General features: G+C 38.7%; 1 protein-coding gene across 3 annotated transcripts in view; it reads right to left on the minus strand.

Annotated features, from left to right (window-relative positions):
- Nucleotides 1–3,581: 3,581 nt before the first annotated feature.
- Nucleotides 3,582–19,767, minus strand: part of RNLS (renalase, FAD dependent amine oxidase) — a 264,787-nt gene continuing 248,601 nt past the window's right edge. For all 3 annotated transcript variants that reach the window (XM_087432219.1, XM_087432221.1, XM_004439991.3), the window contains one exon: nt 3,582–5,791. In XM_087432219.1, coding sequence (XP_087288345.1) covers nt 5,639–5,791 — 153 coding nt within the window. In that variant the 3' untranslated portion in view covers nt 3,582–5,638. The remainder of the gene's footprint in view (nt 5,792–19,767) is intronic.

The raw sequence follows: 19,767 nt of genomic DNA on the forward strand, positions 1-19,767 counted from the left end.
TAAAATAAAGGCCAGTGATGGGAAATGAATCTGCGTACTTAGCCAAACACGTTAAGAATGTGCAATAACTCACTGCCAGTTTTCACAGTGTTTCAGAGATTAAGTAAATAATCTTCAACAGAATCCAATCCAAGTGTGCAGTTCATTGCATTCAGCACACATACTTGCTAAAGAAAAAATTTTGTTCATCGCAGAGAATGCTTCCATTTTACACTATCCCTACTCCTATGACCTATCCTGGTTTCTTTTCAAGGACCACATTAGAGCAAACCATCTTTTCCCCAAGCAACAAGTGTCTACTTACCAATTGTAACAGGAAAAGAGGAAGTGGCCCACAGCTGGTCTCAGGTAGACACTTCTATTCTGTTTCAAGAAGATTTGAAGAAACCCAGAGCTTTCAAGCTTCTGAGTTTCACCATGGTTTACTATCAATGCACACATTCTCCTGACCATCAACTTTTGTAAACGTCCTACGTAAATGCAGAGGAAACCAGCCTTCACAAGGGCCTCAGAGGCACCTAGAGGATCTGCTTACACTCTTCCTTTTGCTTATTCCTCCCCTTCATCATCATCACCATCTTTGCTATTATTTATTAAGTACCTACTGTGTGTTCAGCACTCTGCTAAGGTTTTATGTATATGTAAGCCTCACAACAATCTTATGAGGTAGCTACCATTAACTCATTTTTCAGATGATGAAGGAGGCTGTGAGGTTGTTTAACTGCCTCAAGGTCACACAATGAAAAGCAAAGTCTGGATTAAAACACAGATCTGTTTAACTCCAGAGGATGTGTTCTTAACTGCAAAGCTATATTGCTTGCCTTAAAGGATTTACAATGGGGCAGAGGATCAAGGAACAATGGACCAGATGTGTGGATCTAAAATAAGCCTGTATTTACACAAAGTGACAGGGTTGAGATTTAGAGCTTCTTAATCTGAGGTCCATAGACCCCTGAGTGTCTAAAAATAGATTTTGGAGGGTTTGTAACCCCCTAAAAAAGGAGTCAGCAAATTTTTTCTTAAAGGACCAGATAGTGACTTAGGCTTTGCAGGCCATATGGTCTCTGTTGCAAACATTCATCTCCACTGTTGTAGTGCAAAAACAGCTACACACAATATACAAATGAATAGGCAAGGTTATGTTCCAATAAAACTTTATTTATAAAAACAGGCCGCTAGCCCCAGGCTCTAAAATGGTATGCAACATGCATACTATGTGTATACGTGCATAGTAATTTTTGATGTTGTTATTAGGAGAAGATTCATAGCTTTCCATAGCTTCTCAAATAGGCTCAAAATTCAAGATGGCTAAGCAGTTGTCTAAATGGTCTCCAAGCCCCTCTAAACTTAGACATTCCAGGATTCTATGATTCTACATGCCTTTTAAATTAACACTCTCAGAGATTTTTTTCTCCTTAGCAGTCTCATTTGATGGATTCTGCTGTGAACTCTTAAGTGGACTATAATTACTATCTGTTGAGAAGGAAACATAGGACGCATTACCATTTCAACCTTCCCTGGCTTACCTGGCCAGATGACGCTGGCTGAAACACAAATACAATCCAGACTGGAATACAGCAGGTCAGTCCTGCACCAGCTAGTCTGAGGTTTGCCGAGGCTTTCTCCTCTTTTCAGAGACCACTTTCTGTGTTCCATTGAGCCTTCACCTCAGAAAGCACTCACTTGTCCTGACCACACTGATACATAGTTTGGATTCCTGGAGTCAGCCAGGTCTGCCCAGGTATGGTGTGGAGGGTGGGACATTGCTGGATGTGTTTGCCTGATGTATCTATGCATCTGCTCTGGGACCCTCTCCCAAGGAAACGTGGTTCTTTCTCTTAGGATTCTCTAGCTTCACGAGTTAGAGCATCTTATTTACTTCCTGCGATGGCACCAACATGTACCTTTGCCCTGTCTCCCACTCCATGGGACTTGTCTTCCCCCAACTAGAATCTTTAGGTGGAGACTGCTGATTATATTCCATTGTGTCTGCCATAGAGCTTGGTACCATGCTTTGCATACATTTTTCAGGTTATTAGCACTGAGATCCCTGAAAGCTATAGCCAGTTTTAAATCCTTGCATCACTTGAAAATCAAAATAATGATTGTCCAATCAATTTGAATAAAAAGCAGGATTGACTGCTTTAAATTTTAGGAAAAAAGAGAGATATTAAAACAAGGAATTACAAATACTATGAATCATAATGTGATTGCATTCATATTCCAGGTTTCTGAGAATAGAGAATTGAGCATAGGGGAAGAAAAGGAGAAAAAAATAGAAGGAGAGAAAGAAATGATAGAGAAGAAGAGAATGAAACAAAGAGAATGAAGAGACAAAGAGGAAGACAGAAGGAAAGGATGGATGCAGAGTGAGTCGGTATGCTAACCAACTACTGCTGGGTTGAAATTCGGTGTCATTAGGATGCAGCTATTTCTCACAGCAAGTGCCCCCCCAAGAAGGAAATAAACCAGCAAATGAAAATAACGGGACTATAAATCATTTAGCCAGTACTTCTGGAGACTTTATTCCATATTAGTCTCCTGTATATATCACATCAGGATTAGTGTTAGCTCTCCGAAATGAAACATCAATAAGGGGACCACCTGGTGCTGGCAGTACCTCCAACTAATATTTCAGTTCAGCTTTAATTAACACGTTCATCTGGCAGCAGCATGGTGCCACGTAAATAGAAACGGGTCATGGGAGGCCTGGGTTCTTGTTCTGGCATATCATTATCTGACCTTGGTTCGCCAATCTCTGTGCCTCAGTTTCCTCATTTGTCAAATGTAAATAAGAATTCCCTGCTCTGCTTATTTCACAAGTGTGTTAAGAGGACGGAAAGCAGATACACACACACACACACACACACACACACACACATACTTGGAAGAGTATAAAATGCCAGATAAATGTAAAATTGACCTTGTTCTTTTTACTTAACAAGGTAGTGCGTAGGCGGGAGGTGGGGACGATGGCATTTTGCACAGAAGGCTTGGTGACTCAATGAAGTGTCTTTTTTTTCCCTTTGTAATATCTGGTCTGGGATTATTACTGCTTTCTTGATGTTTTTAGACATACTTTTCTCCTTCAGAAATGCCAAAGGTGAAAAATACTATTCCACTGCTATAATTTGTCACCCTTGCTGCCTGAGCAAGACGTGCATAGACAGTTCAGTAATTAAGCTTTTCAACACTGCATCATAAAGTTTTATTCTGGCAAAGGCTATATTTATCAGCTAACAAGTATTAAATCACCCCACTGCTCAAGCCGTTTCTCACTTGAATATGCTCCTTTCAAAACAGAGCAGCTTTCCTTGGCTGGCTTGATTAATAAAAGTTCTTGTTTGGAAATATTGTGGTACTGTGTGGTCCTTTGGGGCTGACAGACATACATGTTGGCAACTGTTCCAAATGGTGCTGACCCCTGTTTCTTGGGGGAGTTGCATACCTTAGTGCTGGGTCTTTTAGGGCATCCTGGCCATCTGAGTTTCCTGGCCCCCTGGGATGGCTTCCAGCACAAGATATTCTCATATCCATTTGAATTTCTAAAGGAGAAGAGGTAAATGAAAAGACAGAACACAAGCATTTGATACATTTTATTTCCTGATTTGACCATCAGGGAATTGGTCTGTTCCTATCACAGATGGATCTAAATGTAAAATAAGTTTTCAAAACGATTAAAATAGCAGAGTAACAATGAGGTACATACTAAGCAGGGTTGAGTCTTTTCTCATATTGCCATAGTCTTCTCAATGAATTATTAGGGAAACATACTTAGCATGAATAGATATTAAAAGTCATCAGTAATGGCTTAGAAGAATACTTTCTCTAGGTAACCCATCCCACCTTTATAAATCATTTTTTTTTCTCTCTTCTTTGGAGGATATATATTCATGTGACGAATATAATGTTGTTCTTAAATCTTCAGGATGCTTTCAGTCAATTGGCTCCGGAATTATATTCGTTAAAAGCAAAATAGTTAGTTAATACACTTGAATATATTTTCTCCCATATTTTAAGGATAAAACCAAAATAAAGACAAATTTTAATCAAATATGAGCCAAAATGATGAAAGCAATCTCAATAATTTTCATTATGTCATACTAGAGAGCCCATTAATTTTCCTTTTCTTTTCTCCGCTTTCAAAAATAAGTGACATTAACCACATGTAGGCATTTCAGTTTTTCATCAATTGATTCCTAAAAGGACACATATAATAACATTCCACAGGATCACAAAACCCACTTTGTAGGTACATAAGCAAGTTCTGCCCATGCCTATGTATGTGTATATATGAGAGTGGGCATATAAATGTGAATCATTAAATACTACCAAGGTAAGAAGTCTTTTGTTGAACTTTTCTTAGTTTGAAAGGCTGCAACAATTTCTTTCCTTTCAAAATGATAAAATAGAACTCACCATTTTATTTTTCAAATTAGCAACAGGTAGCTTGTTTGGAAGGCTGGGATCGATTTCTCTCCAGCCAGCAAGTCACGGGTTTGTCACTGAAGCATGTGGGTGATAAGCTGAATCACTAAGTTGGCAAATATTGAACTATTTTAAGTGCATCTATTTTCTGGTTCAGTAAATTTTTTTGTTGTATTAAATTCATTAAACTTGACACTGTCTAAATGCCACAGCACATACTGGAGTGCCCATAAAGGTAACAGCACCAGCACAGGAGATGACAAAAGCTGAAGATCGATATATTTCCACTCAGCTTCTATTTAATTTTTATCTTTCATATTGAGAGTGGATTTTTTTAAGGTTAAAAAGTATTGTGTGACTAAGAAAGTCAAGTTGAATCTGGTTATTTTCTGAAAATTTGAAGAGAGTATTCTTTGTCAGTCAAGTTGCCCTCCAAACTGCATTCTTAGAGATGATGGCAAGTATGACCTACCACTCAGAAGCATTTAATAACTTGGAAGAGAAATGAGAAACAAAAATTACACTCTGTTATCCACAGTTTAGAGGAACCTTGTAGATTGCAATTTTCAAAATTATTGAATCAAGGACATACTTGAAGATTTATAATGAGGCCTTGATAATGATTATTCTTTATTTGGGATTAAAATTTTCAAAAGGATAATAATGGTTTGGAACATGAACTGTTACTTTGATTTGACATAATTTTGGGGGAGGGTCATTTGTTATTCTTTCTTTTTTTGGTGAGGAAGATTGTCCCTGAGCTAACACCTGTGCCAATCTTCCTCTATTTTGTATGTGGGATGCCACCACAGCATGGCTTGATGAGCGGTGTGTAGGTCCACAGCTGGGACCCGAACTCGTGAACCCCAGGCTGCAGAAACGCAGCACATGAACTTAACCATTATGCCACTGGGCCGGCCACTCATTTGTTATTCTTAAGCACTACTTTTCCTCCAACAAGGGGTAGTCATGGCAATTCAGAAAAGTGGCAAAATGTGTAAGGTACAAGGAATATACATTCTAGCATGGGTCGTAACTATTGAAATTATAAAATTGATTTTATACTCCATATGAAAAATGACAATAAGTAAAGAACAAATTTCCAGTAATTTCTCTCAATGAAATAGAAAATAAAATAATAACAGAAAACTGTGAAAACAAAAACCCAAAGTAGAGAATAAGGAGAACATAGAGAATATGGATACAGTTACTAAATATGATTTTTTAAAGCTTCTAGAACACATAGGGCAGAAGTGATGCAGCCATCAAAGTTGGACTGAGTAAATCCATCCCCTCCACACACAAGGAGAGGTTTGAGATGAAGAGTCATTTGGCCAGGATAGTTGGCAGCAGCAATTGTAACCTGAAAAAGTAAAAAAGAAAAAAGGATTGCAACTGACATTCTGTGCTCTATTGTGCTGTCACATCAATGCCTACCTGGGGAAGGCTTCTTTACCTGGAGAAATCAAGATGTTTCACAACGAGCAATGGAAAACAAAACCAAGACCCCCTAAACTCCTCCCCTTGCCCAAGTGTTTACATTGACATTCTTATATGTTTACATTTTCAGTTATTTGTTAGGATAATCAGAAATGTGTTGAACTTCAAAATTAGTAGGTTATGATATGCTAAATTAGTTGAAATATAGTGATGTTTTTTAGAAGGGGGAAATGATATTCATGAAATCATTCACCAATTATTGAGTATCTGCTATGTACCAGATGAGGTGGATACAAAAGAGATTTAAGGGCAGTGTCCTCAAGGAGTTTCCAGTTCAGCATGACTGCTGGCACACAACAGTGTCTAAGGGCTAAGACAGGATGAAGGAGAGGGTGTTATGGGGACACACAAGAGGGGGCCCAACCCAGCACACCCAGATAGAGAAAGCTTGAAAGGGGAGGTGCCTGGTCATTTCACTTGAGTTCTGAAGGTTGCATAAAAGTTTGCCACTCAGGGGACCAGCCCTGTGGCTTAGCGGTTAAGTGTGCGAGCTCTGCTACTGGCGGCCTGGGTTCGGATCCCAGGCACGCACGGACGCACTGATTGTCCGGCCATGCTGAGGCCGCGTCCCACATGCAGCAACTAGCAGGATGTGCAACTGCGACATACAACTATCTACTGGGGCTTTGGGGAGAAAAAGGGAAAAACAAAGGAGGAGGATTGGCAGTAGATGCTAGCTCAGGGCCGGTCTTCCTCAGCAAAAAGAGGAGGATTGGCATGGGTGTTAGCTCAGGGCTGATCTTCCTCACAAAAAAAAAAAAAAAAATGTTTGCCACTCAAGGAAACAGGGATAGGGCTTTCCAAAGAGAAGGAGTAGCATGTGGAAACGCTCACAGTCTATGGACACTGAGTGTATGAGAACAAAATGTGTTTAGGAATCTACAGGGCAAGCCACATTTGTGTATTTGTGTGTGTGTGTGTGTGTGTCGACTGAAGGAAGGGACATGGCCGAGAGGCAAGATAAGAGAAATATAGTGTTTCAAATTTTAAAGATAAAAAATTTATAAATCAAAAAAGTCTATTAAAAGTGTAGATTTTACTATTTATGAGCCAAAAGTGGGGAGAATCAGCTGAAGTCTGGGATTTATTTTATTTTGTAGAACCAGGTTTATAATATTTAAAATGATGAAAAATATATAGAGGTTATTTCCTGGAAAAAAGTTATTCTCAAAATTAGAATGGATGTTGCTAATAAGCATTCATTGTCAGAAGAAGGAGCAGGAGGTAAATGTAGTTATCTTAGATACTGAGATGGTTTGGCTACTGAAAGACCAAAAACTCCCTAAAAAAACAAATTACACAAACCTACTATAAAGGCAATTTCACTCAGGACCGCTTTCCTGCACAACTTCAGGGGGAGCCATTCACATAGACTACAACATGCCAGTTCTGGTCTCTCCCCTACAGTGTTTTCACGGAGAATAAAAGAGTATGGCCCATGAGGACTTGCTTGTTGAAAAATCACACACAAAAAAATCCAGAAATGTAATAAATGCTATTTGGACTATGGAGCTGAGATTTTGGTTCTAAATAGGCAGAGTTAGTACATGTTTTTTACAATTTTTTAAAACTAGAAAAACTTTGCATAGATATTTTTTATTTATATGCCATATTTTACTCTAAAAATAGAGGCAGTACAATTATTTTATTGTTGAATCTGAATCTCTAGAGATATGGACCTTAAAACCCATGTCACTCAGATACAAATGTAAGATGTGAAGAGTATCTTCTCACTTTTCTGGAGGTCACTTGATAGCAATATCATCTATCACAGACATAGTAGATAATTCTTTTTTTAATTAAGCCATAGTTTTAATTTATGTTGAATTGTAATTTTTTCCCCAGCTTTACTGAGGTATAATTGACAAATAAAAATTGTATATATTTAAGATGTACAGCATGATGTTTTGATATACATATACATTGTAAAATAATCACTATAATCAAGGTAATTAACACGATGTACTCAGCAAATTTCAAGTATACAATACAGTGTTATTAACAACAGTCACGTTGCTGTACATTAGATCTCCAGAACTGACTCATCTCACATAATTGAAACTTTGTACCCTTTGACCAAAATCTCCCTATTCCCCCCTCCCACCAGCTCCTGGCAATCACCATTCTACTCTCTGCTTCTATGAGTTTGACTGTTTTAGATTCCATATATAAGTGAGATCATGCAGTATTTGTCTTTCTATAGCTGATAATCTTAGAGTCAGCACAAAAGATCTCTGAGCGGCTAAAATAGATAGCACATAGTGCAGGCACTGAAGCACAGACTTGGATGTTCAATCAGAGCTTTTAATCTCCTGCTTTAGATGGAATTTTTAACAAGATGGATGATTTGATTTATCAGTGAAACACTAAGGGAGGAAGAAAACTGCTTGGTTCCTATATATTAGAGATTTTAGAATGTGAATAGTTTTGATAGTCTGAAAGCAAAGGATTAACACAAAAACCAGACAGCTCTAGAAAGAAACTTGGCAGTCAGGTGCCATTTAGTGGAGAGGCAAACCACTTTCTGGCTCTTAATGGGCCCTGAGGGTGCCGGCTACTAGTTTTCCTGTAATTATTAATGCTCATGATGATGGCCCCAATATTCAAGAACTAATTCTAATATGCATAAAGTATTAATGGTTAGCATTTCTTGAATGTTCACTGCATACCAAATGCTTTACATGCACACCCCATCTAATTCACATAGGAACTCTATGAGGTGGTTACCATTATTCTCATCTTATAGATAAGCAAGCTGAGACTCAGAAAGATTGTTACTTGCCCAAGGACAGAGAGTTAGGAGGTAAAGAAACAGGGATTCGCACAGAGCAGGCTGAGTCCAGAACTCACCCTTCCAACACTTTCAGAAACATTTCCATAAAGATATGATTTAAGTAACCCAAAACAAAAATGTTTGATAGTCACTTAGTTTTATGCATCTGGAAAATTTACGTAAATGGAATAACTTATTCATATGTATTCATATATATACATATGTGTGTGTCTATCTATGTATAATTTATACACACACATATATAAATCTACATTTGTTGTAAAATTTTGATACATTCCAGTTGATATTCCTGTATAGATAAACCTTGGCGTTATTAAACATTACACAAGTATTAAGCAGGAGGGAACTTAAGGGAAAAAGTTCTGCCCAGGGGTGAGCTGGTAATTTATGGGTGTTATGTAATTTCATTTGATGAGTGGTAAATGCCAGATGCCAGATGCCAGATCACATGGCTGGAAAACTGGGCCACTGATTAGCCAGTGCGCAGTTTGGATGAAATCAATCTTGCTGCGTTTAGGTGGAATCGACCATTTTGCAATTACCCAATGAGGAAAATATGAAAACATGAAGTGTGTGTTGGCAAGCTTCTTCACCCATGTGAAGTAGGGAGCCCTGCAGTGGAGAAGCACGTAATTGTCAAACCCACAATCTCTCACAATAACGCAGCCTTTGGCCATGCTTCCAGCCGCAGTGAGGAACCACAACTCAATGACTGTGTTTGAGAGAGATGTCAGGGCTGAAACAACCCCTGGGACATCCAGGTTGCTTCGGCTCACATGCGTGCCAGGGAACTCTCGCTGCAGATGCTGCTGCTCCAGGGTCACTAATGTAATGTTTCTATCAACTTAGATGATGACTGGACTGGACATATAAATTCAAAGCAGAAAATGCAGTTTTATTTCTAAGCTATTTAAACCCATGTGAAGGTGTTTTGTGACTTCTCTCCACCTGCAGAATAAAATACAAACTCCTCAGCCCCACGTGGAAGGCCTTTCATAACCAGATCTTATCTCCATTCAAGCCTCATCTCTTGCCACTTCTCTCACCTCTGCCACACCTCCTATCTACATTCAAACTAAGGTTCTTCAAACACATCCTTCCGTGCTGTGCTTCTGTGACTCTGAATAAGCCATTCTGCTTGGTGAAGTTGTATTGTTCCCTCTCTTTTCTGCCAAGTAAATTGCTCATCCTTTAAGAACCAGCACAAATGTCATCTGCTCTCAGGTCCTTCTTGCTCTGCCAGGCAGGGTAAGTGTCTTTTCAGCATGTTATTTGTATCTATTATGTGACTTGCTATTTAGCACTGTAATTATGTCCATGTCTGTCTCCCTTCCTAGATTGCACGCTCCTAAGAGTAGGCACTGTGATGCATTAATCTTTGTGTTCAAGGCTGACGATGGTGTCTAGTCCATATTAAGCATGCAATAAACGTTTATTGAGTTAAAAAAAATAGAATATTGTACACACAGTTGATCAAATGAAGATCTTCACAGGGAACCAGCTACACAAAGAGCGTTATTCAGAGGCTCCCAGAGAGCTGGCAGAGGCTCAGATGGAAGAGCTATTGTATTTAGAAGGCTCGCAGTAACGACGAATGGAGGTCTGTCCTCTCGCCTCGGGTTGCAAACTGCTTTATGTGAATGTCTCGTACGTCATGTATTAAGTTGAATCACACAAACTTATTGATTCTGTAGGTCAGAAATGGTAAAATATTGTCAATTTCTATATAGTTTAACCTAACAGTTTCTTTGTATCATGATTATTAATTGTAAAAATTCAGGGGCCGGCCCCGTGGCTTAGTGCTTAAGTGCGCGCTCTCGGCTACTGGTGGCCCGGGTTTGGGTCCCGGGAGCGCACTGACGCACCGCTTCTCCGGCCACGCTGAGGCCGCATCCCACATACAGCAACTAGAAGGATGTGCAACTATGACACACAACTATCTACTGGGGCTTTGGGGGAAAAATAAGGAGGAGGATTGGCAATAGATGTTAGCTCAGAGCTGGTCTTCCTCAGCAAAAAGAGGAGGATTAGCACGGATGTTAGCTCAGGGCTAATCTTCCTCACAAAAAAAAAAAAAATTCACACAAAAAAGTCCCTTTGGTGTGAGAATGAAATTAAAGATGAAAAGAAAGAGGAAGGCAGACAAGTAGGTTAATAGGTATTTCCACAAAATGATAGTTGATAATCAGCAAGAAAATTCAGTGACACACATGACAATGTGCACTCTTCCTTCCATACCTAAGCTGACAGCTAACGCCTGTCCTTGGACTGTCAGACATCTACTCATATATAATAATCTTGTTGATTTGGCCTATGGAGTGGCTGTATTTTAGGGTGACCCGTTCTAATTGGCTATCCGGTCCATGATGTGGTTACTTAAAACCAACCTTTCTGAAATATGGCAGTAGATGATGTTCAAGTGGGCTAGGCAAGAATTAAGGTCTCATAACTTCTAATCCTAGAGGCGCAACTAACTTAATGAGAGAACTTGGACAACCTATGAACAATCAGGTTCTTGCTGCTGCATTACCTCACTGGTTATGGATGTAAATTATACCTTTTTTCATTGAATCTAAGGCACCATCAGTTGGAAGAAGCACCGATATTTTATGTATCAAGGAGAAAGAAAAAAATAGTGTCAACATGACAAAACTTTATTTTATATTTACTAGAAAAGTTCTTTTCGACTTATCTACATGTAGATCTTATGCAAACATAAAAAGGAAATAAAAGAGAAATAGGTTGGTTAAGCCTTTCCAAAAACTTCTTCACATTCAGAGTTTGACTTCTCTGAAGCACTCTTTAACTCAGAGCTGTCAATGTCCACACTCTTCCCCACACAATCTGTCCTCTGTGCTACCTTGAGCACTGGCGATGCAGCATTTCTTACAAGAGTGCTCCATTAAATTGTCTTTCTGGGGTTTTCTTCTGAGCCGCTCACATCTGTTCTGCAAGTTCTGATTGGGCACTTTCTCTTCAGTGGGAAAGAAAGGTTTTCAGACAGCAACCAGGACTCATACTCTTTTCTCAAATGGTCCTTAAATAATTTGTTAATCTAAATATCAAGGAGTTGCAGTGGTGGTCCCACTGTTAGATCATTAGAAATAACCAAGTTCACATGTGTGAAAACTACACCTTGACCGTCTACTGGTGTATACCAACTTGATGGCGTCTTACAATTAATGAAATATGGCAAATACTAAATAGGGTAAGGGGAGAAGTATGTTGAATATCTGATAGTAAATGCATAGCAAGTCAAAACATAATGAGTGGCAGGATCCTTCAAGGAGGGCCTTTTCGGGTAAGCAGTATCTCAGTGTCAGGACTTCTAACATCTTCAGCACTGCTGATTTGAATCCTCCATTTTCTCAGTTCATCCAAATGAGCAGCCTCAGGTGAAACTGACAGAGATAGACTGGTTATCAGAGAATCGAATTGTTCATTTACAAAGGTAAATGTACCGATTCCAGAACCAAGTCTGGTTGTCTTCCCAGACCATTTATCTTAGTAGGCAAATTTCCTCAACTGTATCATAGATTATAAGGCTGACATATGTGCGGCAACTCCTGACAGACATCACTAATCAATTGTGGCATTCTTTTCCACTGAGCCCTGAAGTGGCCTCAGCCCCTTTCTCACTTCATTGCTTCAGGCAGCCACTATCAGTCAGCTGGAGTTGGCACTCGAGAGGAATCCTATATACCAGTCCTGGATTAGAGGACTGCAGAGCAGACACGCAATCAGAAATAAGGAAATTAAATACTCTTTAGGTTTTTTTTTTTCTTTTCCCATTGAGCCAGGATAGTCTTACGCATCGCCTTTGTCCAAACCAGAGATACTCCAACGTCAAGAATTAGGATCACATCAGGAGCCATTTCCTCTAGGTGATGCTGGAGGCCCAATTCCAATTCCTTCTAATAACCTTCTAATAACCTCCCTCCAGACCATTGCCATTTCATGGGTCACATCAGTCACATCAGGGCCCCAACAGTCGTGAAAATAAAATACAGGTATTTTGGTTACAATTGAAGTTCTACAAAACTGCACATTAAAAATATCAGGGCTTGTGGGAAAAATAGAGTTGGGGCAGATAACTCAAAACTTATGGAACTCCAAACCAAGCACCAACAAAAACAATAAACATCATAGTAAAGGGACTAGCACGGTTAACATTCTCCCTGCCTCTGCACATAGAGACATCTCTGCAGCCTAAACTCTGGGGCTTATGCTTCCTCCTTTGAGATGTAAGTCCTGGGCGGGGGGTAGTTGCTTCTAAAAGAGACCATTTTGATCTAAATTAAAAATATCCAGGATGTAGCCTTCTTCATCAGTCTGTCATTTCACTAAAGGTGAAATGTCTTTGTGGTTTCTTCATCAGCACTCGTACCTTTGCCGAAGAGCTTAACACCGTGGAAAACCCAGCGGTTCTTAAGGCCACGGCAACAGCCACTTTTTGCACTAAAGGCAGGCACCCCTGGAGATTTTCAGTTTTTTTCTTAAGATCTTCACATTTGCTAAGCCTTTCTCTTTGCTTTCGAGAAAGTTATCCTGATCATTTGAAAACATAAATATGTTCAAAACCAATATGATTCCCCTGCGATACTGATCTCCTATTCTCAGTTGCATTTGAAATAATTCACATTAAAAAAAAACCCAGGGCTAATCTTACACACACACACACACACACACACATACACCCCAAACCCAGGTGCTGTAAAAGGCCGAGTAATTTTACTGCTTTCTTAGGTTACATTACATTCCTGAGGATCACTTGAATTAGACTTGAGTATGCCTGAGGTTTGACAGCAGACGGAGATGTCTAAGCCCTCACTTCTGCTTTTGATACGCACATTGCATCCTTTTTTTTTGAGGAAGATTAACCTTGAGTTAACATCTGTTGCCAATCATCCTTTTTTGGCTGAGGAAGACTGGCCCTGGGCTAACATCTGTGCCCATCTTCCTCTACTTTATATGGGATGCCGCCACAGCATGGCTTGATAAGCGGTGCACAGGTCCATACCTGGGATCCGAACCTACAAACCCCGGGCCACCGAAGCGGAGCACATGAACTTAACTACTACGCCACAGGGCCGGCCCACATTGCATCTTTTTAATTGATTTGTATCAATTCCAATGTCTGAGGGTGACTCTTTCCATAAATTGTCCTGGGATTCCAGGGAAATCTTACTGTATCCTAGTTGCACACTGACTTGATTGGGGCAAATTCTGAGAAATAATGTCCTTGCGTTGGCATTTCCTCTGGCCATTGTGTGTGTGAAGTACTGAGCACACTGGCAATATGAATAGCTATGAAGGCCGAGATGGTATGGAGCTGATTCATACATTTCCTCACTTCCCCTACTCTGCTGCCAGTGTAAACCTGAACCCATGCCATGGTACATAAACCGCAGAAATTGAATATTTTGTTAACTTATTCTTTTATAGCCCCTATGCAAAGCTCAAAGGTAATGGTTCCCTAAAGTCAAGTCAGTCTTCTATGGCAAGAAGAAAAAAAATAAGGAGAATTATGAGTTTTATCATAGAGCTAAATGAATTCTGTTTATAAATTTGTCATGAGGTTTATCTTTACAATTCTTTTGGTTATACTTTTTGTTAAATTCTTATAGCTGTGAATTTGCTTTTTAAATTCTTAATTGCAGAATAAAAAGATAGCAATATTATATTGGTTCCCAAAATGTTTAGAGGGATTTTACTGGTCAATGAAATAAAAACGCCTGAAACCACTGCTCTGGACAAGGCGCTTGATGTGGCTCAGAGCACAGAATCTGTCAGCCTGAGGAAGGTTTTCCATAAATAAGGGGTAGGGGCAGGCAGCAAAGTTCAGCTTTGAAAAACCATCAATAATCTCAGGTAACACAGGACATGGTGAGTGGATAAGTAATTATTTAAAATGGAATAAAATCTTGCATAAAACGTATTTCCCAGAAACTTGCACAACTCTTCTATACAAATATTAATCTAGATAGAATTAGAATCTGAGGTAACACATTCTTCAATTGTTCACCTGTGGCTAAATATTCAGGTAGTAACCATAAAAGGTGTGGCGAAAAACAGGGATTGGGAAAAAAGACTTAATCAAATGTGGAATAAATTTGTACCTTCAAATTGCAGGTACCTAGAGAGCAAATGTGGTGTGTATTGATTTTTGTATTGATGTCCCATTCTTAACATATTCCCAAGGCATGATTACAAGCATCTATTATACGCCTGTTTACAAAGACAGGGAGAAACGTAAATAAATGCAGGAGAGACCAGAACTTATGTTGATGTCAATGGAAATGTCTGTTTACATATTTACAGATTGGGAACTAATCCAGGCACTCTGAAAAGATGAGACTTCAGTATTGTGTCAATAGTGAAAAATACAATCAACCTCAAAGCAAATTTCCATGATACAGGAAAGGAAGATCTAAGACATGAAAGTTGAATACAGATTTTCTTTCAACAAAAAAAATGTTTTCTATTGGTCTCATTAAAAATGTGTTGTTTCTTTCCTTTTCTCTTATTTTTCAAAAGTCCCTCTGGGATTTGATGAAAACACAATAAAATGTTGCTGATTCCTCTGCACTTAACTCTCCAAATTGCAGTTTGTTAAGAGAGATTTGACGTTTAAAAGCCTTTTGAGTCCTCAGAAATAGCAAACTACGGGGGCTGTGTCTCATTCATTTTTGGATTCCCAGCATCTATTGCTCCATTGTACACGGTTGCTATTGAGCAAATGTTTGCTCAAAGGATGTATGCACACAGGCCAACAAAAAACTAACTCAAACTTTTGAAAGTTTTAAATTCTCAGTGTTCAAATGGTCTTTAAATGTGGTGGAAATTTTTTTTCTCTATGAAAATAATTTTCTTTGGCTTCCCAGTCTCTAAATTTTCCTTTTTCTTTCTGAATTACCAGGTTATTAACCTTCTTCTATTTCAGCCCCTCACCATTCTAACTCAGCTCTTGAGCAGTTGCCCTGTCCAGGAGACCACTCCTCCAGTGCTCACAGTCCTTGCTCATCACCCCTAGAAAGCTGAATTCTCTGCCTCTAGCTCATTTTTTGTAGACTCCACACAAAGGCACCAGAAATATTTGAATCCGCCTGAATTTCAAATGGGAAGTGAAGATGGTTTCTTATCCAGATAATTCACCCTCATCTCATAAAAACGCCATTGTAAAGAATACCTTGAAAAGTGTGTAAAATATAACTAGACGAGTGTATATGTGTAAATGTATACGTGTATGTATGATGGGATATACAGATGTTTACCTTTATTTCAAAAGATGGAGACCATAGTGACAGAGTCCATGCTATTTCCATAGTTTATGGCTAAGCTGCAGGGAAGCTGCACAAAGTCTAAATAATCCTTTAAATAATGTTTTCCATGGGAGATGGTAAATACATTCTTGAAAGCTAAAGGTGTCAGAGAGAAAAGAAACCAATTTTTCTGGGTGACCTAGCCAATTTATGTCTATATTTAAAAAAAATTCTTTCTTAGAATAGTCAACTCTCTATGCTCAGATTTTTTATGGCACAGCCAGAAATCATATACATATGTAATATATTTGTTATAGTGTTAAAAAAAAGTGATGATAAGAATTATTTCTTAATCATACATTGCATATTATTGAAGATAAGTGATACTCAGAACTGGGATAATAATGACAAATTGAGGGTACTGATTATACCATTTAATCTACTTTTAGGTATATTTCCTTAAAAAATATTATTCGTCTTTTGGCCACTGGTGTCTGAGGCTCTTAGTTTGTATTATCTTATGTTCCAGTACTCAACATTCATGAAGAGCTTTATCAACACTGGGTGCTTTCCTGCAGAGACGTACATTTTTAATTGGTTCTTATGTGCTATGTTCATCATCTAATCTTGCCTCTGTTCTACTCGTCTCCCCAGTGTTCTATTATATTTAATGGTGATTTCATAAACCCGTGTCTTTGTTGCGCTTTAGGGAAAGGTTTGCTTGTATTGTGGGCTCCTGGCTACAGAGCTCTGTATCTGGTACGACAGATTGTGAGTTGCTGTAAAATTACTATTGGTTGGAATACCCTAGGTGTGAAGAAAGTGATGTGGTTTGGTCAAATCTCAGTGGAGCTTTTCACTTTATTGGTATTTGTCTATTCTATTTTAATAAACCATTGGGTAGATGCAGGCAGACTGTGCCACAAATCAATTATATGATCCATGTAGCAGCTTTAGTGGCCTCGAACTGCAAAGGACATATTTTGCTGAAATTGTATATTGAATTGCTGAAGTCCACATTAAATCTGTTTAGCTCTGTTCTATCTTTTAAAGTCCTAAAAACACTGGAGCAGTCTATTTTGATGAGGACTTATTCAGAACAAGCACACAATAAAGAATGAGGCGCTGTTTTCTCTAGTACCGCTGCAGTAATAAGAGACAAAACAATAGTCATACTACATTCCCTTTTGGAGTTTTTAATTTAATAGAAAATTGTTCTGCCCTTCAGCAAGTTTTAGTATGTTCACTCATTAACTCTTCAAATATTAGTTGTGTTTTTTTAAGAGTTGCCAAGCACTGCGTGAGGTGTGAGGTACAGAAACCAGTTTCTAGCCATAAAGTGATTTAACCGACTGGAATCCTTTTGTTTTCATCTAAATATAAATGTTGCACCACAATCTCTCAAAGGATCAAATTGTTTGGGATCCTAGGATGCGGAATGCCAAAAATGCTTTTGACTGTGAGTCTAGAGATAAACCTAAGACCATCTTTCCTACTCAACTGAGCCTAATCACTACTTCTCCCCCATATAAGTTCATAGCTGCTTAATTTTCCACTAATTCAATCCTTCACCTCTTCTTCCATTCCCTCTCCCTTCTTCTTCTTGATGACCCAGAAGCATGGCCATTATTTCTTTCTGGTTTGCATTCACGGTGAATGGACCCAACAGCTTTTTGTTTGGGCTGTGCAATTATGGCAAAAAGATTGTAGCCATTTTGATTTTTAGGTCTAGAAACAACCTTCTTTCTCCTTTTAATACTGTGAAAATAAAAGGGTCAATCCTTGTGCTCCTCAGAGAAACAATAATGGAGGATGAAAAACAAGTGGTTTTAAAAGTCAGCTTAACTGAGGTATAATTTAAATACAGTAAAATTCACCCTTTTTTATGTGTACTGTTCTACAAATTTTGACAATGTACACAGTCGTGTTAACTACCACTATAAACAATATAGAGAACATTTGGATCATCCCCCAAAAAATTCCCTTGTGCTCTTTTGTAGTTAATCCCCTTCTCCCAGTCACTGCCCCCGGCAACCACTGATCACTTTTCTGTCCCTATAGTTTCACCTATTCCAGAAAGGCATACAAATAGAATAATATAATACGTAGCCTTTGAGTTTAGCTTTCACTTAGATAATGCTTCTGAGATTCACTCATGCTATTGCAAATCTTGGTAGTTAGTTCCATTTTATAACTGAGTAGTTTTTCATTTATGGATGTACAACAATTTGTCCATTTAGATGAGTATTTGGGTTATTTACAATTTGGGGCAATTATTAATAAAGCTGCTATGAACATTTGCAAATAGGTTTTTATGTGGATGTATGTCTTTACTTCTCTTGGGTAAATCCCCAAGAGTGGGGTTGCTGGGTCACATGGTAAGTGTGTATTTAACCTTGTAAGAAACTGTGAAACTGTTTTCCAAAGGGGCTGTGCCATTTTGCATTCCCACAGTGATATGTGAGGATTCCAGTTGCTTCATATCATCTCCAGGATTTCATATCTTCAGGGTTTTTGACTTGAGCCATTCTAGTAGGTATGTCATGGTATCTCCTTGTAGTTTTAATTTGCATTTCCCTAATGACAAATGATGTTCAGCATTTTTTTGTGTGTGCTTACTTGCCATCCACATCTCTTCTTTTTTTGTGTGTGGTAAAATGCATGTAACATAAAATTTACCATTAGTAATAGCCACCAGCAAACACTTATCTGCTTTCTGTCTCTATGGATTTACCTATTCTGGACATTTTATATAAATGGAATCATTCAAGATGTGGCCTTTGTGTCTGGCTTCTTTCACTTAGCATAATGTTTTCAAGGTTCATCCACGTGGTAGCAAATAACAGTACTTCATTGCTTTTTTTTTTTTTTTTCGGTGAGGAAGATCAGCCCTGAGCTAACATCCACGCCAATCCCCCCCTTTTTGCTGAGGAAGACCGGCTCTGAGCTAACATCCATGCCCATCTTCCTCTACTTTATGTGGGATTCTGCCACAGCATGGTCTGACAAGCAGTGTGTCCGTGCGTGCCCAGGATCGGAACCCGGGCCGCCAGCAGCGGAGCACACGCACTTAACGGCTATGCCACGGGGCTGGACCCATTGCTTTTTTTTTGTCCTTCAAATGTTTAATATGTGTATTTTAATATAATTTCCCATGGGTTTTCTTGTTAGAAATATGTTGAACACATGTTTCTCACATAATGATTGATTTTCTTGGTAAAGTATAATTCATTGCTTTTTATGGCTGAATGATATTCCATCCCATGGGTATACCACATTTTGATTATCCATTCAATAGTTGATGGATATTTGGATTGTTTCTGCCTTTGGCTATTGTGAATAGTGCTGCTATGAACATTTGTATATACAGTTTTGTTTGAACATATGTTTTCAATTCTTTTGGCTATATACCTAGAAGTAGAGTGGCTTGGTTATATTGTAATTCTCTGTTTAACTAGTTGAGTAACCGCCAAACTGTTTTCCACAGTGTCTGAACCATTTTACACTCCCACCAGCAAAGTATGTATGTTCCAATTTCTCCACATCCTCACCAGCACTTATTATTTTTCTTTTTTAAAAAATTACATCCATCCTAGTGGGTATCTCATTGTGGTTTTAATTTGCATTTCCCTAGTGACTAATGACTTTGGGCATCTTTTCATGTGCTTATTGACCATTTATATCTCTTCTTTGGAGAACTGTCTATTCAAGTCATTTGCCCATTTTCAAATGAGATTGTTTGGTTTCTTGATGTTGAGTTATAAGAGTTCTTTACATATTCTG

This window comes from Ceratotherium simum, chromosome 6 (assembly GCF_057802395.1).
Source record: "Ceratotherium simum simum isolate JZ-2026a chromosome 6, ASM5780239v1, whole genome shotgun sequence".
Classification (NCBI taxonomy): domain Eukaryota; kingdom Metazoa; phylum Chordata; class Mammalia; order Perissodactyla; family Rhinocerotidae; genus Ceratotherium; species Ceratotherium simum.